The sequence below is a fragment of the Lepeophtheirus salmonis genome, chromosome 7 (assembly GCF_016086655.4).
Source record: "Lepeophtheirus salmonis chromosome 7, UVic_Lsal_1.4, whole genome shotgun sequence".
Classification (NCBI taxonomy): domain Eukaryota; kingdom Metazoa; phylum Arthropoda; class Copepoda; order Siphonostomatoida; family Caligidae; genus Lepeophtheirus; species Lepeophtheirus salmonis.
In genome coordinates this window covers 24130083-24155275 of record NC_052137.2, presented here as the reverse complement: position 1 = coordinate 24155275, position 25193 = coordinate 24130083, and the positions used below count along the sequence as shown (strand labels likewise).

At 31.9% G+C, this 25193-nt stretch overlaps 3 protein-coding genes across 19 annotated transcripts in view; 1 reads left to right on the top strand and 2 right to left on the bottom strand.

The window, feature by feature from the left end:
- Positions 1-15461, bottom strand: part of LOC121121738 (serine/threonine-protein kinase Genghis Khan-like) — a 40908-nt gene extending 25447 nt beyond the window's left edge. Inside the window, 2 exon segments of the mRNA XM_040716708.2 lie at positions 13086-14213; positions 15058-15461. Of these exon segments, the coding sequence (XP_040572642.1) occupies positions 13086-13395 (310 nt within the window). The 5' untranslated portion in view covers positions 13396-14213; positions 15058-15461.
- Positions 15462-15561: 100 nt separating this feature from the next.
- Positions 15562-18922, top strand: LOC121121741 (zinc finger-containing ubiquitin peptidase 1). 6 transcript variants are annotated; one of them, XM_071889838.1, is made up of 5 exons: positions 16082-16460; positions 16567-17084; positions 17149-17658; positions 17710-17935; positions 18621-18922. In XM_071889838.1, the coding sequence occupies exons 1-5, from the start codon at positions 16268-16270 to the stop codon at positions 18656-18658; spliced, it is 1485 nt and encodes a 494-aa protein (XP_071745939.1). In that variant the 5' UTR covers positions 16082-16267; the 3' UTR covers positions 18659-18922. The 6 variants fall into 6 exon arrangements, with proteins under 6 accessions (XP_071745938.1, XP_040572650.1, XP_071745939.1 ...); XM_040716717.2 differs by having other exon boundaries at positions 17710-18023; XM_071889836.1 differs by having other exon boundaries at positions 17710-18029.
- Positions 18923-20052: 1130 nt separating this feature from the next.
- Positions 20053-24751, bottom strand: wnd (Mitogen-activated protein kinase kinase kinase 13 wallenda). Of its 12 annotated transcripts, none has more exons than XM_071889835.1 (10): positions 24640-24706; positions 23053-23301; positions 22888-22991; positions 22744-22827; positions 22315-22693; positions 21569-22228; positions 21280-21508; positions 21000-21212; positions 20489-20931; positions 20053-20425 (listed from the first exon to the last, which is right to left on the bottom strand). In XM_071889835.1, exons 2-10 carry the CDS (start codon positions 23277-23279, stop codon positions 20239-20241), a joined length of 2526 nt encoding a protein of 841 aa, XP_071745936.1. In that variant the 5' UTR covers positions 23280-23301; positions 24640-24706; the 3' UTR covers positions 20053-20238. The 12 variants fall into 12 exon arrangements, with proteins under 12 accessions (XP_071745936.1, XP_071745934.1, XP_071745935.1 ...); XM_071889833.1 differs by lacking the exon at positions 24640-24706 and adding an exon at positions 24443-24603; XM_071889834.1 differs by lacking the exon at positions 24640-24706 and adding an exon at positions 24384-24493.
- Positions 24752-25193: the final 442 nt, after the last annotated feature.

The window sequence follows — 25193 nt, the reverse complement described above, 5'->3', positions numbered from 1 at the left end:
ATGATAGCTAAAATGTATAATATTCAAGTATTATACTTTCTAGCTACACACTTCCTACTTTATACAACCTGTATCTCAGCTCTTTAATAGAGGTGAAGAATATAATTTAAATAGCTGAAATGACGTAGCTAGTAATTACATCATTTAAGCTGTTGTAGTTAATTGTTACGATTAAAGACCGGACCTAAGACTGACAAAATTAATCAGCACAAGACTAATAGGACTGTATAGTTTTTGAAGACCGATTTAACACTAAATTATAGGAATTAAATGGGAGAAGAAAAAAGTGTCAAAATTATTTTAAACTGATACAATACCTATCTCCAATATAATATATATTAAAATAAAAATAAATATAAAGAAACACGACATATGTTCGAATTTTAGTAGTACTAATCACTTAATAATCCGTTTCTCAAATATAATATCATTAGACATGATGGATTATACATATTGGACATGACTCATGGATTGACGAACAAGCATAAACTTATATTAAGAAATATAAGGCACCTGAAATTTTTGAGGTCCTCAAACCTTCCCATACAGTTGCCCCCAACCATACGTACCCCAGTTAACCAAATTAGATAGTTAAATGAGTGACAAATAATTTTTTTTTATAGTAGTTTCTATTGTCATTAAATATGTATCTAAATTTATTCACTAAATAAATGAATTGATGGAATTACACATTGATAAAGGAATTCACATTAATATTTGTTTTACAAGTTAATGAAGTTGGAGCCAGATTCTTATTCTAAATTGAATTGAATGCATGTTTGGAGCTTTAATATTCATATTCTTTGATAAATACAACTAAAGAGTATAGTTTAAAGAAAAACGTAGTTACATATTCAAATGCCATTGAATCATACTAGAAAAAAACACCTAAAATACGTTCCAAGAGCTAATAAGTAACTTGTTATCCATTGGAAGGATGAATTCACAGTCCTAATATGCAACTTCGAGGATTCAATTCATTTGAGTAACTACGTAATCTACCTCTTTACTACTCTTTGGCCAAGAAAGAATGTTTATAAATATACGAAGACCATTGTTCTATTACAATTTCAGATTGCTCCAACTGTACTGAGCATTACAGTTTTCCTCACGCTCTCCAACGACTCGACCTTAGACTACCTCCCCGAATCATTTATGGTTTTTCTCGCCACAGCCAACCGCCTTTTCTTCTGAAACATCCTGGATCATAACAAAATGGAAATCACTGTTCTTGCCTAATAATTTTCGTGTTTAAGTACAAAAATATATAATTTAAGTAATTTCTTGAATGATACTTTTTAATTTAGCTAATATGGATGTACAGAGTTCGACAAAGAAGGCAGGAAGTGGAGGAAATGTTTTGAAGCAAGATGAAACATTTCTCAAGTCCCAGAAGGCCAAGATCAAGGAAAACCCAACAGTATCAATTGGCTGACGAGTTCAACGAGGACGAGATCACCATCAGGAGGGCAGTTCATGATGACCTCAGCCTTAACAGCTTTGCCAGAACTCCAAGACATCTCCTCACCGACAGGATGAAGGTCTTAAGGTTTGAGGGATGCAAAAAAAATCCTAAATTAACTGATGAGTCATCCATCGACTGTGAAAATCTTCTCAAACAATAAAATCTTCACAGTCGACCATGTTTTGAAGCGGAGAAACAACAGATTTATAGCAGCATCCCCTGAAGAAGTCATTCTTGTAATGTCAAATTAACTTTTAAATAAATTAGTTAAGGATTACAAATTATTTGCATGAGCAAATTAAGGCCCCTAGCACTTTTATAATAAAACGTTATTAAGGTTTTGATTTTGCTTCTTCATCGCGGAAAATTTCCCTGTCGCACTGTAAATATGAGATTATTTTTTTTTTTTTTAGATGAACGTCATTTTGTTGAGAAAAGGGTTCTACATCATAGATCACACTAGACGGATCAAGATTTGTGAATAATTCAACCTTAAGTTCAGAATAAAGTATTTTCTATTTTTATTTGGGGAAAAAATCGATATTAACTACGGAAGATACCATTATAAACTCTTGAAATTTATGACAGATACTCTTTAAGGAATATAAATTATAATAGTTAGTGTTGTGTTGGTTTTATTCTGTCTAGTCCAGTCTTAGAATCGGCCCTGAATTTGCTTACAATATGGACTCTCTCAAAACTGCAATCGACAAGGAGTGGGCATATTACCCTGAATAGAATTTCAAGAAGGCCTGCGCTAGGTTTAGGGCCAGAATAAAGGTCGTTGTTGAGGTTAGTGGAGGTAATATTGAATGATAAAGCTTCTGTACCACACCTCTCAGTATCCAAAAAAAGTTTATTAAAAATTAAAAGCTACACGAACTTAATTAAATATTTTCCAGACCGCTCATGTATCTTAAATAAAATATTCATGTTTTCAATCAAATGCAATATAAAACGAACATAGTATATTTATAATTTGTTATATTATGTATTCTAATATAATTATTAAACGAAAAAAAATAAAGAAGGAAAAACCCACTCAATGACGTCACGAGGGATCGACAAGTGTGACCGGAATGGACTGGACCGCAGTCCCTCGTTCATATATAAGGACCAACGAAACACTAATGATAGTACTTCATACGTTCAAATAAAGAGAATTAATATAATCTGGCAATGACTTTAAGTGTATAGAAGAAGGCAATATGGGAGCAGACTGGGACCTCGAAGAAGACAATTTACTATCTCTCCATCAACAACCTAAAGTCGGCCTTCAAGAAAAAGCCAAACTCCTCAATTGGTGGCATGGCCAGGAAGATAAACGAGTTCCCATCAGTGGTACCCAGGGCTTAAAAATGCAGGAAGAAAGTCTCTGTGGCGTATTCTGCGGGCTCTGTTGAGAGAACAGCAGAGAAAAGTCCGTATGGAACTTAGGCCATAACTCCCGTGTGGTTCCCTTTAGGATACAGGCTGAAGGTCGTATGAGTACGTCAAAATTCTGGACACCAAAGTTGTCCCATGGATCAAATCCGTCGTTGGCAATTCTTCCTGGGTGTTACAACAAGATAGAGCACATACCAACCTCGCAAAGAAAACCCAAGAGTTGCTCCAGACCAACATGCAGTTCTGGCTGCCACAGATACCAGACCTCAATCCCCTAGATATTCCATCTAGGCGCACATGGAGTCCAATACCTGCAGGAGACACCACAACAGCACCCGTGCCCAGAAAACTCCGTCAACAAGGCCTGTGCCTCTATGAGCGCTGAGTAAATCTAGAGTTCTGCAGCAGCTTCCGCCATGATGGAGCTCACCATCAATTCTGAGGGCGGATACATTGATTAAAACATGTTCTTTAGGTTTCAATTAATAATTAATGTTTCCAAATTCACCCCAGATCCTGCCATGGACGTCAATACTTAGTGTATTCAAATGGGTAAATAATAACGGGTTTCACATAGTTAAAAATTTACACACCCCACATTTGTTGTACCCTGTAGATAATGTAATGAGGTGATGAAAATACGTTTTCAGTTTGGATATGATTAAAGAGAAAAACAATCTTATTTTGAATAGGTTCAAGTACATATGTACAATGTACATTGAAAAATATGATATTGATTTTTCAATAACATGTCATAAAAAGTATACAATAGTATGACAGATAATAAAATTGTATTATTTATACAATTATTTTATTATTAGTGATTTTAAACGAACTCTGTTTCATTAAAAGCAGTAAGTATGAGCGCAGACAAATTTTTTTAATAGAACAAACAAATACCTCTTCTCTTTTATTTCTGCAAATTGCCATCAAATAAATTAACATTCATTTATGTAGTTATGATGAAAAGTAGAAGATATGTAGTTACTTAGATTGTGCAACTTGAAACTCATCCAAGATATTTATTTTTATCCAAACAGGAATAATAATATCTATGCACTCCAAAATAGAATAGAGCGTTTATATTTGATGTTTATCATCGCTAATTATGTCGGCAATTTTGTGGCCCTAAACAACCAAGTTTTAGAAGAATAAAAAGCTCTTTTTCCATTAATATTAAAGAAAATTATAAACTATTGGATGTCAAAATCGGACCAATAAATAAAAGGAATTCAACCGTACTATTTATCAATAATATATCCTTCTATGCCCAGTTTTATTATTTATCAGACCCTAAAACATATTAAACTTTTTGTTATTTTATCGTTATGCAATCTTATTTCCATAGTGTTGATAAAAATTAACTATGAAAATGGAAAAATAAGATATTTTTTACGGATAATATAACTTTCTCGATCCTAATCGATCAACATTTTTTTCTTTTACCAAATCTAGCCATATTATAGGGATTATTAGTACATATTAATTTCAATTATAGTCAAATATCACTGCTTATTATTGGCATCAAGTAGGAATTAATAAATAAAAAGTAAGAAAGTAATTAATACAATTGATAAGTCTTATTTTATTCATAAAACATGTGTTTTTATTTTATCTAGTAAAATTAAAGGTGTCACCTTCAAATATGATGTAATTTATGACGTCAGTGACAACGCTCTATAGAACGTTTTCAATAGATGCCACCAGCATTGTTGATGTTGGCCATTTTAGGGGTCTAGACAACCAAGTTTTATAACAATAAGCCCCCTTTTTTAATTAATATTAAGGAAAATTGTAAACTTTTGGATACTTTTTTATACATGAAGATGAAATAATACATTTTAAGCTAGTCTTACATAAAGGACTCCAAGGTACCTTGATTCCTAAAGTATTGGCATATAAAACATTTTCATGTAACGCTAAAATTCTGATGTTTTATAATAATGAAAACACCTTTTTCATTCATATTAAGAAAAATAGTAAATTATTGGATGTCAAAATGGGATTAACAAATAAAAATACTTCAACTATCAAACATTTATCCCTTTAATAGTTAGTTTAATTATATATCTGACCATCATATTTATTAATAATATGTGAATACATCGTTATACAATCTAATTCCATATTGTAGATACAAATCAACAATCATAATGGAAAGAATAGGACATGTTTCGCTAATTATCTTACTTTTATCGTACTTAATCGATCAAAAAAATAATAATAATAATTACAAATCTAATCATTTTTAGAAATTTTCAGCACATTTTATACATTGATTGAATTCAAATATCAGTGTTTATCATTGGCATCAAGTAGTATTCAATGCAGATATTAAGTCTTTTTATATTCTTAAAGCTATTTGATGGATTTTAATAAAGATTTATTGGAAATTTGTACGCTGTATGTAATAAAAATATTAACAGCGTCTCCTTCAATGCAATTTATGACGTCAGTAGAAATGCTCTATAATGATAACGTATCAATCGACAGTTATTTTAAGTTTTTTATCAATTTTCATATGTACAATATTAAAAAACAAAAGTCTATTATCACAATGTATGTATGTATATCATCAAACAAGAAAGAGGCACTTAATAGTGTCTGGAATAATAGTGTTACTTAATGGGAAAGTAAGTAACATAAGCATAATATTCTGATGATTACCTTAAACCCTTTACTTGAAATGTTTAAAGAAAGCCTAGAATAATACTTAAAGGTCAAGTATTAGTGTAATATGAATTTTCACTTTTCATTCAGTGTATGTATGAACTAGTGTTGGAGTTTCTGTCTGAGGCTGTTATAATTTTAACTAATTCGGTCTGTACCGATCCTGTAGTTAAATTCGCCTTAGAAAAAATTAGTCTTGATCTGGTTCCACGTCATATTTTATTTATATAAGAAATTGGAGGGAAAAATAATGAGGGACTTTGATTAAGAAAAGCCCCCAAAAAAGTATTTTAACCTTTATTTAGAAAACAAATTTTCGCTTCAGGGTTGAAATATAATTTTTCCTACAGGGTGTAATAAAAAAATTCCATAACTCAGATTTCCGTCATATATGATGAAAAAATTGACTTATGTTTTTTTTTGTAGTAAAATATATATATAAACGTTTCATTCAGTACCCAAAACACCGCAATGGAGTCAATAACAGAAGATTTCAAGCCTATTACATTTTCAGAGGCAGCACACAAGGTCGCTATTGGGATAATTTTAGTCAACAACGATCTGGATATTAGGAATGGCTCCAGGACCACTGATACCGACCTCCTTTCAACCCTTACATCAATCCGATAGATTATATTGCCCGGAACTACCTCGAGTGAAAGGTCAACAGAGGTCCTCCCACAGCCAAGATCGACTCCATCGTCCTAGAGTGGAAGAATTTATATCGGGCTCTAGTTTACAGGGCCTCTGCACGGTTTAGGATAGAGGGCGTTATTGAGTGACATATATCCTTAACGATTGTACCTCCTGCCCAGTTTTTGTTTTTCGAATTAATCTTTAAAAAATGACCATCGTATGTTAATTTTAAGTAGATCGATCAAAAGCGCCTGATATCGTTGTTATAAACTGTAGGATTTGAATTTCGGTCTGGACTGAAATATTTATCAAGAAAAAATCTCAGACAGAGTCTAAGCACTCCTATTTTCCACAAGATGCTATTCAGTATACCTATCTGACTAATGCTGAAAATCAGCATTAAAAAATGTAGTCGTCTAGACGCCTTAGAGCCGACTAAATCAAAAAAAAAATTTGATGTAATAATTTTAAATGAGTGTTATGGGTAATTCAAAATATTATGTAATTTTCTAGCACATAAAATATTTTACGAACGATTTGGGTACATCATCATTTATAAATGCCTTAATGCAGTTAAATATACAATCAGTTGATTAAAATTATTGTATGAAAATGATAATCCTATAAGGTAAAATCGATCCCTCGGGACGTCAATGAGGGTGTTTTTCCTCTTTTTAATTATTCTGTTATTAAATAGAATAAATTATATTACTAAGTAACAATATAATATGTTCGTATTATAATGAAAAATATAATATGTTTTGCAAGATATGTGCAATGACCTTAACACATATTTCATATATCTTATTTGGCTTAATAAACCATCGATATTTTGATAGGACCGGTCCTAAGACTGGAACGAATAAATAAGGATCGACGCAACACTAATCATCAGCACTCAGTAGTAATTGACAATTGGCATTTTGTAAAACACAAGTAGAAGGTGAGTGCGAGAATGGTATTTTAGAATAAATAAATAATAATGAATACATTTGGTTAGATTAGGTGCCTATAACATAAACTTGCAAGATATAAAATACTATAGGTAGCTTATAGGCGCCTCACATACAGCGAGGCTGCTACAATGTTTATAATGACCTCTCAGGTGCATTTATCTATGGATGGTAACTGGGCCACATTCAGCACTAGTAGTCACACATTTAAAGCGATACTTTACAAAACTAGGATTAGATCCGGAAGCTGCAGAGCTTTGAAGTCATAAAAATATATGAAGTAGCCCTCAAATTTCAGAGCTAGCCAAGCATGTCCACAAAAATTTGTGACAGGGTCATTCTCACTCCCATCAAAAGACTTGCGGAGACCACTCTCAATACCATTGTCGAGTCTAGTCACACTTGTCTGTCCTTAAAGAAAGTATAATCGATGCCTCGTGACGTCATTGACGTTTGTTTTCTTTTTTTCAATTATTCTGTTACGTAATGGAATCAATTATGTAACTCAGTAAAAATGTAATATGACTATTGTATACTGCATTATAATGAAAAATTACAAGATATATGCAATGTTCTTAATATATATATGTTATTTGGGTTAGTAAACCATTGATATTTTTATAAAAAATACCGACAGGACTAATTAAGGACGACACAACAATAGTCGATGCAGGTCCTTACCGACATTTTAGTTCAAAAATATCGAAATACCCCACGTAACGACCTTTATTGAATCATGCAACCTTTCATGCAGAAAAAAAACACGGGAAAACGGCTCAAAATCAGTTGGTAGTAAGCCAATTATTCCCCAACTAAAGAATTTTTATTAATTATTTGTTAAAAGTCTTTACAGCTAAAGAAGAGCTAATCATAATTCCACCAATCAACGTTCAATATACTGATTAGGTAAAAAGAAGCAGACAACTCCATAGCTGACAACAAAATGCATTGTATATTTGTGTGTTAGTGATACAAATATTACTACCGTAACAGGTTCGAAAATATTGGTTTTCTGAGATCAATAGTTACTTACATTTATCAATTTTTAAAAAATAGAAAAAAACCTAATGTAAATGCAAATTAAATGTTTTTCAACTGTGAATCATTGTGACACAATGTATTGATTCATATATAAATATAACTTGTAGAATAATTATAATTCATAGTTTACATATTTGTTAATAGAATGCCATCATAAACTTCCTATTAAGTAGGATCTTTTGCTTGTAGTGTACACATGTATAAGTTAAAGAGTAATCGAATGTAGAATTTATTGGTACATATATTTATTTCCACCCTCATTGGGAGAAAGGAAAACTTTGTTTTCAGAGAGGTAAAATGTTATATAATAAGACTTGGTAACAGGGGTATATATATATATAAATATCTACAAAATAACTTAAAAGAATTGAATGCAGATAAGTGAGGAAGCTATGAGAAAGGAAACAAAAAAGAGGGTAGCTTTTCTGTTAAAACAACAAGGTGAGTAGCAAAATAATGTTGATTAGCTACTTACACTCATCTAAAAAAGTTAATAGTCTAATAAAATTAAAGAAATCATGTATAATATTGTATTGTATTAAACAAGCCTTTGCTAGGGTTGGTTTAAGGGCTTGATAAATATCTTCATAAGCTTAGGCTTGGCTCGTCTGATCAAATAAATGAAAAGCTTGGGACATAAAAATATAGGCTTGTTTTTAAAATTAATTTTAAACTAGCGGTAGTAGCCAGTAGTATTTGGAGTTATTAGACAATATCCAACAGACAAACTTTGCTTTAATAATAGAAATACACTCCCGATTTCATGACCACACCCACACGTAGTTACTCAATACTTATATGTTCTCTGCTCAAGAATGGAAGACAACTAATAATAGCAAGATATTTTTATTTAATATGACGTGATGAGACGGGGAGGGAGTACTTTAGTCTAGAGCAGGGATCCCCATTCTTTTTAAAGCTTGGGCTACTTGAAGATTCCCAAAAGGATTGAGGGCTACCAGTCCTTATTTAGGACTGAGGACCACAGTGCCGTCCACGTCAGTCCTAAAATATATAAAAGATTATACGTCACTCAACATTAGTTCTAGTCCGACAATCCGTAGGACCGGTCCTACTACTGCTTGTTTTTTAAAGCAATGAGCGCGCTCCCGCTAATGCTCAATTAAAAATGAGCGGCGCTCATTTATTTGCTCCTACAGGAGTATTTGAATTTGACAACTCTCTATGATTGTAATAAAATACTTGAAATTTAGATATATTATTTATTCCAAGAAATGAAAAGAAAGAAGGTAAAGAAGAAATAAAACTTATCTTAAACTATATTTAAAATAATCCAATGTTTCATCTATTAAATATTTAATTCATTGACAGAAGTAATTTTTTTCCCATAGTTTCATAATTTAAATTGACATCTATACTTAAATAATTGACTTCCTTCAGAAAATAATCTCTCAACTGTAGCGGAGGACAGCAGTGTATAAATCAGAAGGTAACATTTGTGTTTAGTTGGATCTAATGGTAATTCTACCAAATATTCAAATTACTTTTAACAACAATTATTGAATTGATAGAATTCCCATAACCACATACAAATAAGATAATATTAAGTACGAATGGGTAGTAGTTCCCAAACAGTCTATGCATAGACAAGTTCAACTGTGCCGTACGATTTGTGAACACCACACATTATCTGCAATAGCTTATAATAATCCAAATGATGAGTTTAATTAAATTGTTCTGTCATTTTTTTTTTTTTTTTTTTGTGTGTGTTGCATAGGTACCAAAGTTTGGGAACAACTGTCTTGTTGGACTTATTTTACAAAGTTTCGTGCTCTATCATCCAGTTAAGCCAGATTGTTTGAGCTTGAACACAGGGTTCTCAAGTTTTTGAACTCACGCTTGCTCGAGATTTTGAGATATTATGCTAATTTAATACAATATAAGAAAATCGTATTTGAGTTGAGAAAATTCGTTTACAAAAAAGAAAGATTTATCTTCCAACGTAATCTCCACACATGAAGGAGCTGGCGGTGTCTCTGAGGGAAGCGATGTCCGAGTCTTCTTAGAGTGACCAGCTACTCAACCAAAGACAGCAGAAAGCCACAGATACAGCATACAAAAAAAATATTCTAGTTTATCTTGAGACATAACTTCAATCACCTTCTCTAGCAATCTTTAACTTAAATTTTTTTCGATGTAATCTCATAAAAGGGAGAAACAGAAATAGTAATACAAATTTTCTAAATGAGCTATTTCATTGTTTTTCTCAAATGGCGAGCACACTTACGCTCGTAATTAAAAACAATAATCGCGCTCCGGCTCAAGAATTTTGAGCGGCGCTAACCAATGCTTTGGTTAGAGCATTCAATCATCGTCTTTAATTCTTCCAACTCAACCTCATTATAAGATAGAATAAGTGACTTCAGGAAGAATTTGATTCATCGAATGTGTTGTTTTGCAGCAGGAACTGTATTCAAATAATAGATATTGTGTATTATTATTATTGGTTTGGTTCTTTGAAGCTTGCAAAATAAAGATTTGTTTGGGCTTAGTGCAACCCACCATGTTTACATCACTTTTTTTTTGTCCTTAAAAAAAGAAGAATCTTAATATTTCTGAGCTTGTAATTTTAATAAGGAGTGATTAAAGTCAATTCGTTTGGAAATATATTCAAAGCATACAATCAAACAAAAACATTGAATGAAGGGCAAAATGTAAAAAGAGTAGGAGTTTGCGTGTGTATGTATACACATTACATATACTATGTATGTTTTAAAAAATTCATAAACCATTTTTAATACCTGTCTTAAGGGTTGTGGCCTAAGGTGCAGAATACCTGATGATATTATTTAAAAAAGGCATCTTTGCAAATACATTTCTTACATTCAAGTTTCTACTTTAAATATTGGTAGTATTTTGTCGTCGTTTTCTAGAATTTGAAATAGTATTTTTTTATCGTCTCATTATGAAACTTTAATGAATAATAATTTATTTTCGAATAAAAAAGAACCTAGTTTACTTATGATTATCCTTAGATTTTACGTCATTTATTTATAATTATAATATTGAGGTGTAAAGACGTTTAAATATTCTACTTATGATTTTTATCATTTTTGGAATCCTCAACCTTTAAAATAGTCCGTCGCCAAATTTCTAGAGGTAAACCTTTTTGGATAAAAAAATATACAAGAAACAGTATCGTATAGAAATAAAACTTTAAAAGTGATTTTGGGCCAAAAAGGGGCTGGCACAGAGTAAAGAGTAGTACTATGTTGGTACTTACTTCGGACTGAAGACTGCAGTCCCGTTCAATTCAGTCCTGCATATTAGTCCTAAAACTTATAAAGTTATGTCCTTGATGACTTCACTCAACTTTACTTCTTTTTTTTAAATCAGTTCTAGTACTGAGAGTCCGACGGTCCCAAGGACTGATAGGACCAGTCCTAAGACTGGATTGGACCGAATGAATAAGGACTATCAGAATGTTATATATCCGGAACGGCTAAATTCCTTGAGATAAAATGAACTACACTTAATCTACTCATGAATTGAGCATCCGTGGCAAAATTTATCCAAATTTGAGAGTGTCATATTACATTTGATTAGACATGATTTGACCTTACACACGTTCATTCTACTAAAAATTTACAAAAATAACAATTATTTGGATTATAATGGAACAATGATTAATTGCTTATATTTTGCAGTCGGTCAAAATACATTGATAATTTTATATACATAATTACTCAATAAAAAAATAAGAATTCGCTCTCTAGAACTCTCTGTATAAATATATATATTTATCTATAATTTAGTTGTGAATTTTACTTTATATATATATTCGTTATTTAGAACTCTCTGTATAAATGGTAGCAATTTAATTTAGTAGTGAATTTTGCTTTATATATATATTCCATATTTTACATAAAATTATCAAATTGTCCTTCAATATCCCAGTGACTTTATCTATTATTCTAATCAAATAGGAATAACATAATAATAAAGCTACTAAGTCGGAATATCAAAACATTGAACAAATAGTGAAATGTTATCAATGAATTTATAAATAAGAATTGCTATATAAATGCAACTTGAATGCGAGTAACTTTCATAAGAATGTATGATAAATGAAGGATGCATGAATTTTGAATAGTTTTGCATCAACAATGATGGCTAAATGAAGGTATTTAAAATGATTTTGCCATCTATGACATTCATTTATCATTACTATTATACCTTAAAAGAAAAAAATCACTGAAAACACCATAAATAGGATTCCTATGAGGTAACTACTAATTTAAGTCACTTGTATCAGATATTAAATGAGAACCAGAGTAGTTTTATGAACACATGTTATAAGGCAGCCTCGAAATTGAACACTTTGACGATGATTTTGAGTAATTCAATTAAGAGGGGTTTATATATAAAGTGGGACTTTCTTCATATTGGGAAAGCTCTAGACAAATATGAACTGAAAAGTAAGAGTTCAATACTCCCTTGGAGCCTTTTCAGACAATTTAAGTGAATAACTCCCTACATATTATAACCTTTCGTTATTGAAACTTTGGAAAACAATCTTTAAAATAAAATCATATCCATAAGTAAATTTAAATAGTATTAGTAAGGGGTTTAATGTGAACAAGAGTGTGTACCTCCATCATGAATTCGTTCAAAATAAAATGATAATTTAAATCCTGTCATTTATTAAAAATGTAGGGTATTTTTAAGGCTAACCTTCAAAATGAGGTTAATGTCAGGATAGAGTAAATGAAATTTTAATTATTTAAGCACGGCCTTGCAAAAGTTGACAGTTAATGCAAGTGAAAGCACAAACTCGCATACTAACATCTAAGTACATACACATATAATTTGAAGGATATTTTTTTGTAATAAAACAAAGGTAGGTGCAATGTAAAATTAATGACATTCCACCTTTTAAAAAAATATATAATCCTAAATCTGTTTGGTCTTACCTAATTCAATAAAGTCCGAAAAAGTTTTTTCCTTTCTTAATGAAGAGTTTCCACACTCATGAAACAAAATAAGCAAAATGTCTAGTAGCGTCTCTGTTGAAAAACACTTAGTCACTTGTGAAGAAGGTCCCTCCAAGAATATTGCTTCTAATTCTCTAAGTCTGTCCTTAGCAGTAGAATGAGCTCCTCCCGATGTTGGAGAAATTACTCCAACAGAGCTTGTACTGCTGGGAGATGTAGTCTCTTCACTCACTCCATTGGTTGTACTAGAGGAGCCAGACTTAGTGCTGCCTGACGTTGTAGCACTCATTTTTCTTAGTTAATTATACTTGGAAGAGAGGATTTAATGCATCACTGTATCATGAATATATATGTAGGTATCTACGCAAACAAATATCCACTCATTTACATAGACATATATCAAAAGGTTTTGTAATAACACTGATTATATTAATTAAACACTTCCACCGAAAATTGAGACTCTGCAGGATGAGAGAAAAAACAAAAAGTTTTGCATCGTTGAAAAAGGCGTATAAATATGTAAAAATCACTTATAAGGCACAGGTTATATCTCTGCTTGTAAATTTAAAAAAATGAATATTACTGGTTCGTCAACTTATTAATTTTCATGTTCTTTCTTTGTTGATAATAAGAAATCCGGCTTGAAACAGTTCGATAAAATTTAAAGTTTTCAGCTGTCGTAAACTTATCATGCAGCTGAGTTTTGATAAGTTTCTTTCCTTATTTCTTTCCTTTTTTCAGAGTAGACAAGCGCAGATTATTATTGTAGAAAGAAAGCTTTTTAAGCCGATTGCTTTCTCTAAGGCCCTTCTTTTTTTAACTTCTTGGGGAAAATATCAAAGTAGCAGGAAAACACGATTCATTGACGGTTAAATACGGGGAAAAGCTGCCAAAAGAAGGGTGGGGAGTAGGAAATCAGCTGAGAAAGTAAAGGAAGTCTTCTCAATACGTATAATCACGGAATTAAAGGCAAAAGTAATAATTAATGACTGAAAAATAAACAGTACTTCACGAAGGAAAGCAGTAGTGTCTTTTAATCTTTTTTTATCAAAAAACTTCTTAGATAATATGCACCACGATGCGAGGTTCTTCTTTCTTGTCCATTTTCTGAAACATCAATATAATTTATGTTAAAAAATATAGAGTACAGTGTATTTACAATTCATTTAGTGAATATGTGATAAAACTATTTAAGTATGTAAAGCTCAAGTTCAGTCAGATACGGCTCCACATTCTTTACTAGAAATAAATGCGTAACACTAACAAATTTACAACTGTCTATTTTGTAATTTACTTAAGGGGGGAATCAAGAGTTGACAAAAGAGCAACAATTAAATATTTTATTTTTTCAATCAGCTCTGCATAACGCATTGAAAGAATCAAAAAACAATCTAGGAAACATTATAATAATAAAAATGAATGCTTCTGAAACATGTTTAATAATGGAGTTTATTCTTTATCTCTCGTGTATACGGAAGATTCCTTACAAGTATGTAATCACTAATTACTTTTTCAATTGACTATGAAGGAATCATTTTAACTGTTTTTGAACTTATTAATATATGTATATATATATAAATGAAGTATTAAGCAAAAGATAATTCTTTTTTTGAAAAAAAAAAATGTAGTTTCTTGAGTGTTGAGCAAAGAAATCCTTTCCTGGACTGAAGAGGTACACTAACACACAGGTTAAGGAAATGAGAACTGGATTTATGGATCTTCGCTTTACAGAGTGGAGTTTTCAGTTTGGATGAGGAGTCAATGATTATCTGGCTCTTGTAGTTGTTCCTCAATACTCTAATAGAGTTGATCCATGCGTAATGAGTGAGTAGAGAGAGGAATGGAACTTGGAAGATTCAACGGGAAGTAACTTTAGTGATTCTGACTCGTCATTGGGTAATTCTATTATTTCCCACTAAAATGAGAAGAACGAAATGTCTATAATGTTTACCCCTAGGAAAAAACGGACTCCTCAAATTGTGTGCGTAAGAAAGAGGCAAGTGAATCAGGAGAGTAGCTGCGCTTTCTTTCCTGGATTCTCCACTCCTGGCGCTTCCATCAAGAAGAATCTTCTTTCTTGGTGTCTACCCCCTCTCCTTTGATAGAATGAAATAATGTAGTGGTGCTAACGAGCCTCAATCCCGGTTCGAACTTTACTCTCTCTTTTCTTTTTTTTCGTTCCGTCTTCAACTTTATCATGCATCTCCTTCTTTTCTTATGATTTCATATTATCAGCCTTTTTCTCTTTCTACGCTGCTCAGCATTCTCCTTAGTTCCTCATTTTGATACTGTAGTTGTATACAATAGTCAGTATATAATATTCCATCCAGCTTCTTCCTTTTCTTTACTCCTCCTTCTTTTTTAGCTGTTTTTTTACAACACTTCTTCTTCCCTATATATTTATATATATACTTGATTCTATTTCATTTTCTTTTCAATACTATTATGATCCAAGACCTACCTTCCCTCTTCTCACATACACACATGGCCACATGACGGACCAACCAAAGGTAGCCTGCCTTCTTCATTGATTAAAAGGTTTCTCTGACCCATATTTTCTACTCATAAGACGCAACACACGCGTTCCCTTAAAATAGCTAAAATACATGCAAATTCAAACTCCTTCAGACGTAGGAAAATTAGTTAGACATCATTATATTAATAATATCTCAAATTTTCAAAGCAATGGTTCATTTGGCAAATGGATATTATATGAATTTCCAACATTACCCTTGTAGATGAAATATACTTTGTATTTAAATGAAACTACTACGTCTATTGTCAATATTTGTATGTAATTTGTATATGTTAATGGTTTGTATCTACAGTGAATGATGAAGTGAAATATTGTTCAATTCCCGTAGTGGACTAAAAAGCGCGCCCTTGGAGTACAGCAACAGCTAGCTGCTTAAGCTGATAGGCGCGCCTAAGCTCAATTAGGAGTTCTTTCTGACATCATGATGTATTTACGTTTCATAACATTGTTGATGATGGTACGTTACTAAATAATAATACGCTGTTTGTTGACAGTCTCACAACAACTAAGTTGCAACTACTAATAGCCTACACTACTACAAGAATGAAACACGAATGATCAGGACTCATGGCCAGTTCAATGAGTGATTAGTCAGAGTTCGTCGAGAAGGGGATACTGATTGATAATGGCAAATTATACTTGTAAGGTCTGTGGAGAAATGTGTTGTGGTGTAGAGTCCATCCGGTTCCATGTGATGGAAACTCATATTCATGGACAAGTCTCATGCCCTTTTTGTGATCTCTCAGGCATTACCGCAAATGAAATGGAGATTCATCTTAATTTTGTTCATTTAAAAGAACAAACTGAAAGGCAAAGAGGTAAAGTAAAGGGTTAAGACGCCTTAGGATCTGAGTCATTCCCATCATGAATCCATCATCTTATGATTATATATAAATTATAATCTTATGTTATTTGTTAATGTAGATATTATCCCGAAAGAAAATTTGACCTCTCGACTTAGTTCAGATTCTCTTACTACTCAAGTGTCTTTAGAAGGATCCTCTTGCAGAAAAGAATTGGATTGTCCATTGTGTCCTTTTAATCACGTAGATGAAGAACTACTTCGACATCATGTGAATAACTATCATTTTGAAAAAGATGGGGAGTCCAACTCCAAAAAAGTCATGTCAACCACTGAACCAACATGCCTGAAATATCCTTCTTGTACATATTATGAATATATGAATGAAAGTGATCTTTCAAAGCATGTGGATCCCCATCACTCAAAAGAGAATAAGAATAGTAGTGATGATTATTTATTTGCACTGCGTCTTAATGAAGAAGAGTTAAGGAAAAGGGATGGAGAAATGAAAAACTTCAATCTACTCAAAAGACAGTATGGAATGGAAAATGAAGGTAGTTTTGGGGAACAAAGTATCTCCCAAATGGAAAGAGCTGTCTATGATGGAGAAATCAGCGTGATGGATTACCATGTAGAAAAAGTAAATACATTTTTTACAATATATATTTCATATTTTCTTAGTAACAGTTTTAAATTGCTTATAGCTCAAATTAAAGGAATCAGAGATAAGTGGAATGGATGATGGAATCTCTGTCACCTTTGATATCCTTCCAACCCTGAAAAAACTATGTTACATTTCAAATGATACACAAAGATCCTACTTCTGTTCATCAAATATCGATCATTATGGGTCTTCATATGGTGATAAAGGGTGGGGCTGTGGTTATCGTAACCTGCAAATGTTGATTTCGTCCATTCAATATCAAAGAAATGCTCGATCTATTCTTTCAAAATTCAATTTAATTTCATCCCATGACTTAAATTGTGTTAGTCCGTCTATATGTACTTTACAAAAAGCAATAGAGAAGGCCTGGAAAAGTGGATATGATACCGTAGGTGGAGAGCAGTTAGGAGGAAAACTGCATCAAACTCGAAAGTGGATAGGAGCAACAGAAATTGTAGCATTCTTTACTGCACATCAAATACGTACCCAAATATTCGACTTTCACAGTCCCTCTGGAAGTAATGAGACGCATCCTGCTTTATTTAAATGGGTATTAGAATATTTTACCAATCCTTTGTCCATCGAAACTGATTTTTTCAAGGATTCGAATGGAGAGCCATTTATACCACCTCTTTATTTACAACATCAAGGCCATTCCAGAACAATCGTTGGTGTTGAAGTATTGAAGAAAAACAATTCCATCCGTTTGTTAATTTTAGATCCTAGCCATTCCCATAGTCAAATATCCAAAGGTTTATCCCCTACAAATTTAAAAGATACCAAAGTTTTACATTTAATGCGAAAGAATATATGTTCCATCAAATCTCGTAAGTATCAAATTGTTGCAGTCACTGGAACGTATAGTTCTGAACAAGAAGCTTCCCTCCATAAAAGAATCACTTTTTCTCGTATTTCGTAATTGTATACACAAAATTTTACACATCCTCAAACTGTGTACAGTCAAATCAACTTTGTCAGTTAATTTATTCTTTGATAATTGTCATTTCAGAAATTTTAAGCATTTATTCCTTTAAAATTGGTGTAATAAGTTAGGAAATAGACCTTACAAAAAATCTAAAGCAAAAGTAATTTATGTAACAACTAGACAAGGGCTGATATCAAAATATTTCCCTATCCGACTCGGTATTATATAAATTATTAGAATTACCCATATCCCAAAAAGCATTCGTTTTGTTTGATTACAATTGGTTTGTATCGTTTGTCAAAAGACTCTTATCCTAAGAATACAAGGTTTAGTTATTTGTTTGATCAAAAAGGCTGACTTGTAAGCTGCAAATTGATTTAGTTTATCCAGTTCGGATTCATCCATTAGATCCCGGTTTAGTAATGTTAGTAAAATGACCGTTGAAAGAAAAAGAGATCATTTTCTACGGTTTTATCGATCCGATATATCAGCCCACGTCTAGTAATAATAAATTAATACTTTTTCTGACTATTTTATTGTTAATTTATTTATCGGTTGTAGTAAGAGTAAAATTTGGTGTATATTAGGAATAATACTTTCGTGGAAGCTAGGAACTATAACATAATAATGATAGCATTATCACTATTTTTTATAAGTTTACATTTTTATTATATTGTATTACATTAATTTCCATGAGTAATTCTGTATTTTAGAATTTATCCATTGACTTGATAGCAATTTTTTTTTTGCATTTAAATTTACCTATCCTTAAATATTTATATTGTGTTACAGAGAAAATTTATTCGATATATATTACTAAGTAAATTATAGTATCATTTATTTTAAAATGATGTCTAAAAATTATAAATATACTTGATTTTTGTTCTCACGTTTTTAAAGACTAAGAATTTTTATTTCTGATTGAATTTATTCTTACAAAATGCTCCATTATTTTGTCATCAACCAGTTTGTTGTCTTAAAAAGTGAAAAGTTACTATTGAACATATTATTCATATATAAATGAAAATTTAAATTTGTTAAATCTACTTATCAAAGTTATAAATTTTTCATGTGACATCTTGAGTCCTTATTTTGCAAATTGTTAATAGAAATGCATTTTTCAACATTTGTTTCCACGATAGGAACATCAATCTATTTGGGTGTAGCGACGGGTCTCTTTAATGGCCTGCAAGATTTGATGGTTGAGGTACCCAAGGTTCTAAAACTAGTTATTTTAGAAGGAATACTTGGTATGTTTTTTGGCATGACTTTGGGGCAACTAACTGGGGGTGGCATGTATATTCCATTTGTTGTGTTTCATATTGTACGAGCTTTCTCATATCATGTATCAGTAAATTTTTGTAGAAGACTTTGCACGGAAATGTTGCCTATAGGAGAATCTTTATGGAGGCCTACAGATATTATAAAATGGTTTCAAGATGTCATTGGTGAAATTAAGAATAGATTTCATGTCATTACGTCTGTTGTAAAAAGTGTTTACTTATCACATGAATTGGCTGGAATCCATAAAATAGAGATTATTCTGAGAATTTTGATTAGTAATATCAAGTTTCATGCTCTTCCTGATGGAGCCCTGGCTAGTCCTAGAGATTTTTCTGGTGAACAGAATTCCCGTTTGAATAATCAAAATTTAAGACTTCGAAGCCCGCAAAGTAGATTCCAAGAATTATCTTCATAGATAAATTAATTTTGTACCATTAGCAATCTTATTTATATCAACGAGTACACTTGTGATCTTTACTAATTAATTATTAATTGCTAGAAAATAACATGGAATCAAATACTTATGTTGCTATCTTCAATATTTTTTTGTAATAAAGTTGTGCATATTATGTTATCTGTCACAAAAAATTTAATTTATAAAGACGGGTTTCATGGAATAATAATTTTGCCTTTTCTGCTAATTCGTAAAAAATCTCAAAGATTGTATTTGTAAGATTAATTATTTCGAATTAATATACTCTATTTTATATCCTTTTGTTTATCATACAAAATGAATATTATATTTATAATATTTATTTTTATAAAACGGAAATAATATAAATAAATATATATCTTTATAGCATTTAAGGAACTTTCCAAGATAATGGATTGTTTGATTTAGTAAAATCATCATATTCGAGTTTTACTAAAGAAATATGTAAAATTAATGATCTCAATAGAGCTGTTTTCTTCCACGAGCATTTATGATTCTGGATCTACTTTTCCATCATTGTATGATACATCAGCTTCTTTTCTATCGATATTGAGTTGATCTTGGATGTTTGACAACGAGGAAGGTTTTTCCAAAGTAGAGGATTGATTCTTGTTGACATAAGGTAGTGAAGGGATTGAAAAACGACTAGCAGTTCTAATTGGACGACGAGCAAAACTAAATTTATAAATAAGATAATTTACTTCCATTATACTCTGAAACATTATCAGAAAAGGCTACCTTCTCCGCCTTAAAGCAAAAACAGGATCACCATTATCACTGTTCTCATTTTCTTGATCCGGCCAGTCCTTTTTTAGGTCCTCTCGACTCGAATCATCACGAGAGTCTTCGTCATCACCCTCGTGAAAGAAATTCCCATCATTCACAGGAAGGGAAGAAGATCGGGTATTGTGTTTTTCAGACAGTTCAGTCTTTGGAGGTGCACGATAGTTGAAACTTAAAGGTCCATAAAACCTATCTGAATGACTTCGATGCAATTCATCATCTAAATTTATAGTGAAAGAGGGTTTCCTATTGATGATCTTTGATACTTTTCGATCAAGAGTCTCTAAATAATCATCGTAAATTAAGGAAATTGAACTCTCATCACCAGACTCTGAGTTCCCTTCACTATTCATGGGTTCATTCTCATCTAAGTAATGTATATCTTTGAATTTGTGTGACTACAGAAAATATTTATTAATAGTTGAAAGTAATAAAAAAAAAGCAAAGCCATATTGAGTTTTATTACCTGTCTAATGATTTGTTGGGGACTAGTATGAGCATTATTTCCTGATCGCTTACGCATTTTAAGTTTTCTACATTTTTTGAGCTGCTCAGGACTAGGATGATACTGATCACTTGAAATGATGACTTCTTTTTGACAAATTTTCTTCTCATAGGTTTTGGTGTCACTTGAATCTTTATCCTGATTTCGCACACAAGAACATTCTAAACACGAATTCTGAAAGTCAAAATACAAAAATACATTCAATAGAATAAAAAAAAACTCGTATAAACTATGATTCAACCTCAAGTTTGTTATCGATTGTCGGAAATTTAAAAGAGCTCTGTTTGATGCGTTTTAGAGGAGAATCTGGACTTGTACTAAGAATGTCTTGTGATCGAGGTTGTGGGATTTGGACGGCTGGAGGAAGATGAGCTTTTTTTCTTAGCCTTTCTTGTGCTTTGTTTAAAATAGGCCTTAATTTTTTTTTGTAATATACTTTGGAATTTTGACAATTTATTTGTTGCGCTCGTCTGAAAAAATGTCAAGTTTATCAAGTTATTCGGTAATAATTAGAAATATTAAAAAAGGACCTGTTTAGTATTTTTTCTTTTTCTTCAAGCTGTAACTTCCAGGCCGAAAGTTCCAGATACAAATTATTCACTTTTTGTAACTTTCTTTCGTAAAGTTCCTTGACATCTTGAGCATGCTTTAACTCTTCCTTTCTTCTACGTAGAAGAAATGCATTTTCAGCCAAAGGAATCATTTTTGTATCTTCTGCTTTCATCCGTTCATTATACTCCCAAACCTCAAGTTTCCATGATTGTTGAGTTCTAAAGTAGTCTTCTGGTAAAAAACTTAAGATTTCAACGGCAGCAATATCCAAATGCATTAATATATGCTTAAAAGACGGCCTATTTCTCGGTTTGGGCGACCAACATTGTTTGATTAGCAGTTTAAAGCCTTCTGGACATGTCGATGGAATCGGCAATTGAAGTGAGTTACTTCCCACACCCCAAATAACAGCAGAACTATCAACATTTTTGTAAGGCACTTCACATGTTAATAATTCCCAAAGACAGACACCGAAAGACCAAATATCAACTTTTTCTGAGCACGGTTCATTACGTATGACTTCCGGAGCCATCCAAGCAACAGTACCAGCAAAGCTCATATAAGTACTTTGCTCAGTCCATGTTCGACTTGTTCCAAAATCACTTATCTTTATAATCTCCTTTCTTCCAATGAGAACGCTAAAATATGAGTTTGTTTGAATTTTGAGAGGAAAAAAGTTATACCATTAATTACTTTTGTTAAATAAAAAAATTGTTGGGTTTACTTTGGACTTTTCAAATCTCGATGTATGATTTTATTATCATGTAGATATTTCATGCCAGATGCTATTTGTTTGGTCCATGCAACTAATCTTTTAGGAGGAACTTTATCTTTGCCATCTCTTAAGAAATAAAAGAGAGGTCCATATGGACAGTACTCCATAAGGATAGCGTAAACTGGAGATTGAGTACATACTCCCAGAAATTGTACTATATTTGGATGGTTAAGGTGACGAAGATGATAAATGTTGGTTTCGGCAACTTCCTTTACTTTTTTCACAGCTAAATATTCACTATGCAGTTTACCCACGAATACAGCACCCTGAGCTCCAGAACCAAGCCATTCCAAGTTAGAAATATGTTCAAATGGAATTTCCCAATCATCTGGAATTAATTTAGATAGAAAAAAATTAGAACAATATTTGCTAATATACCTTCAGATTTATCCACAGGTTTTTGCTTTCCCATCATAGATAGTACAGGTTTAAGACAACCAAAAAAACCATCGTACCAGGTTCCTACTCGAGATAGAGTAACATTAGGTATTTTTCCATCATTTTCATGGTCGTTTTCTATACCTTTATTCGAATTATTATTACTATTACTGCTGTCAGAGTCTTCATTTATATTGTCTGGTGACAAGCTCAGATGTATAGAGTCGTCATCATTGAGGTGTAAAGCACTGGATTAAAAAATATGATAAAAAAATCCCTTAGGATATGGATTTATTCGAAATGACGTACCTATTGGCAAAGGAAAATATTTCATTGTCTGAATTAGGAAGAGAGGATAGACGAAGGTGAGGATTGTTATTGTTAGTTTTGATATTTTGATCTTCTGGTGAATTAGGAACAGTAGAGAAGCCTCCACCAAAGTTGTTATTAATAGGAACTCCGTTGCCTGGGAGAGTCATTCCTCTTTTGATGATGGGAACAGGGATGGATGTCTCTGTTGAGGAAGTTATAACCATTTTTGATTTTTTACTTTTCAAACTAAAAAGAAAAAACATGCTAGGATATATCTAAATGTACAATATACATTATATATATATGCATCATTACACCTTCACAAAACACAGAGTATGACATGACAATTCTTTGATAATTAAACACACACACACACAAAACGCATAGGCAGAGAAACAAGTGTTTCATTCTAGGTACGTCGTTCATAAAGAGAAACTCTTTACCAAAAAATCTCCTTCCAATGATATATGTGTGTTACTTATCATCCCTAATCTCAATTCTTAAATTAATCTACCTCAAACACACACACACACAAACACGCACTTTAAATAAATTCAGATTGATAAATCAAGCACACTTCTACTAGTCTCTTGTTAGTATATAAAATACCCCCTCTTACAATCCACTAAAACAAAGCCCCATTCGTGTAATTCCCCCTTTCATGACAGAAAGGACTTTTAGCGAAATGGCAGTGAAGGCTGCTTTCACGTTCTACGTCCATTCACTATTTTCATAAAAATAAAACATAATAGAATATTATGTTGGAGTTCCCCAGCTTTACTAATATACAACATTACATATATCTATAGACTATAGTGTACATATTATAACTAATATATATATATACACACGGTGAGCCTACTTTGTTAACATACGTATTGAAAGAGTTCTCTGCTTTAATTCAAGACTCTCTGTATTTATAAACCTAGTAGTATGTGCCTTAATACATACAATACTCTTGACGTTTTCTATCACAAATTTATTTTACTTGAGCCTGGACGATATAGGACGATTTGTATGTGCTAGGCGTTCTTTGTATAATTATCATATGATGTGATCAAATCTTATCTCTACACGCTTACTCCTGATAAAAAAGAGGTCTAATGATAAAGTTAATTCTCTTAATGATAATCATAGAATGAAATGACACTAAGGATCCATTTGAAACCTATTTTTCAACGTTTTTCAATCAAATCATTCTATCTCTATGATTGTTATAATAGTAATATAATATTATCAAGTACTACTATGACGTCAAGGGACCAGAAGTGATTGGATATTTACAATTAATGTACTTATATACTGCATAAAACAACTTTATTCGTTACCTGAATTATCATTTGATCTTACTTGTACTAAACATATACATAACGAACATTCACCTCACCTTTTGATCACATATAGCACGGAAAACAGAATTTATTACGGAAATTTTCACGAGACATAGATAAATAAAGAAAACAAAATGGCGAACTTAGGAACTTTTTTTTTTTTTTTAAATGGTTTGTTTCTTTTCAGGTACGTACTGCTGTAGAATTTATTATGCATAAATAGGACAATATAAGAAATATCAAATATTACTACCTTCCCCAGGTAAACTGTTGTAGTCTTACGTAATAGTAAAGTACGTTCTCTCCTTCTCGCGCCTTGCTTATATACTATTATAATATACATAATTCTGGAATACATAATTTTCATCTAAACAATTCATGAACCCCAAACGAAATTGAATTGGATTCAATTCTTTACTCTAAATCAAGAATGAGTATTTGACACATTTGACGAAGCTTCTTGATTACAATCAATGTACTTTACGAATGCCGCAAAAAGAATTTAAATCCCTGACAAAATCCTTACTACGTTGTAAATACGTATTTGGAATAACGAAATAAAATTTAAATGAAATATTATTATTTAAATCTACGGAACTTTATTATGTATAAAAATCACGAAACTTTTTTATAAATGAAAAACATATTTTAGGTGTGAGACGCTTTCACATAAATCATAATATATCAGGGACTAAGCATAGGATTTTTGAGAATTTCTTTGGCAAAATTTAGAAAAAAGAGGACCCAAAATATCAAAACCGATGAACTTGTATTTAAAGTAAAAAAAAGTATTTATTATAAAAATAA

What these genes read in the sequence shown, in the direction of transcription:
- wnd (XM_040716710.2), bottom strand. Translation starts at nt 23,718, where the DNA reads ATGAAAGGGGGAATTACACGAATGGGGCTTTGTTTTAGTGGATT. An exon ending in ATATTTTCCTTTGCCAATAG is followed by an intron (nt 22,992 to 23,052) that starts GTACGTCATTTC and finishes TTTTTAATCCAG; the next exon opens with TGCTTTACACCTCAATGATG. An exon ending in CCCAACAAATCATTAGACAG is followed by an intron (nt 20,932 to 20,999) that starts GTAATAAAACTC and finishes TATTTTCTGTAG; the next exon opens with TCACACAAATTCAAAGATAT.
- LOC121121741 (XM_040716716.2), top strand. Translation starts at nt 16,268, where the DNA reads ATGGCAAATTATACTTGTAAGGTCTGTGGAGAAATGTGTTGTGGTGTA. An exon ending in ACAAACTGAAAGGCAAAGAG is followed by an intron (nt 16,461 to 16,566) that starts GTAAAGTAAAGG and finishes TTGTTAATGTAG; the next exon opens with ATATTATCCCGAAAGAAAAT. An exon ending in ATCACTTTTTCTCGTATTTC is followed by an intron (nt 18,024 to 18,620) that starts GTAATTGTATAC and finishes GGTGTATATTAG; the next exon opens with GAATAATACTTTCGTGGAAG.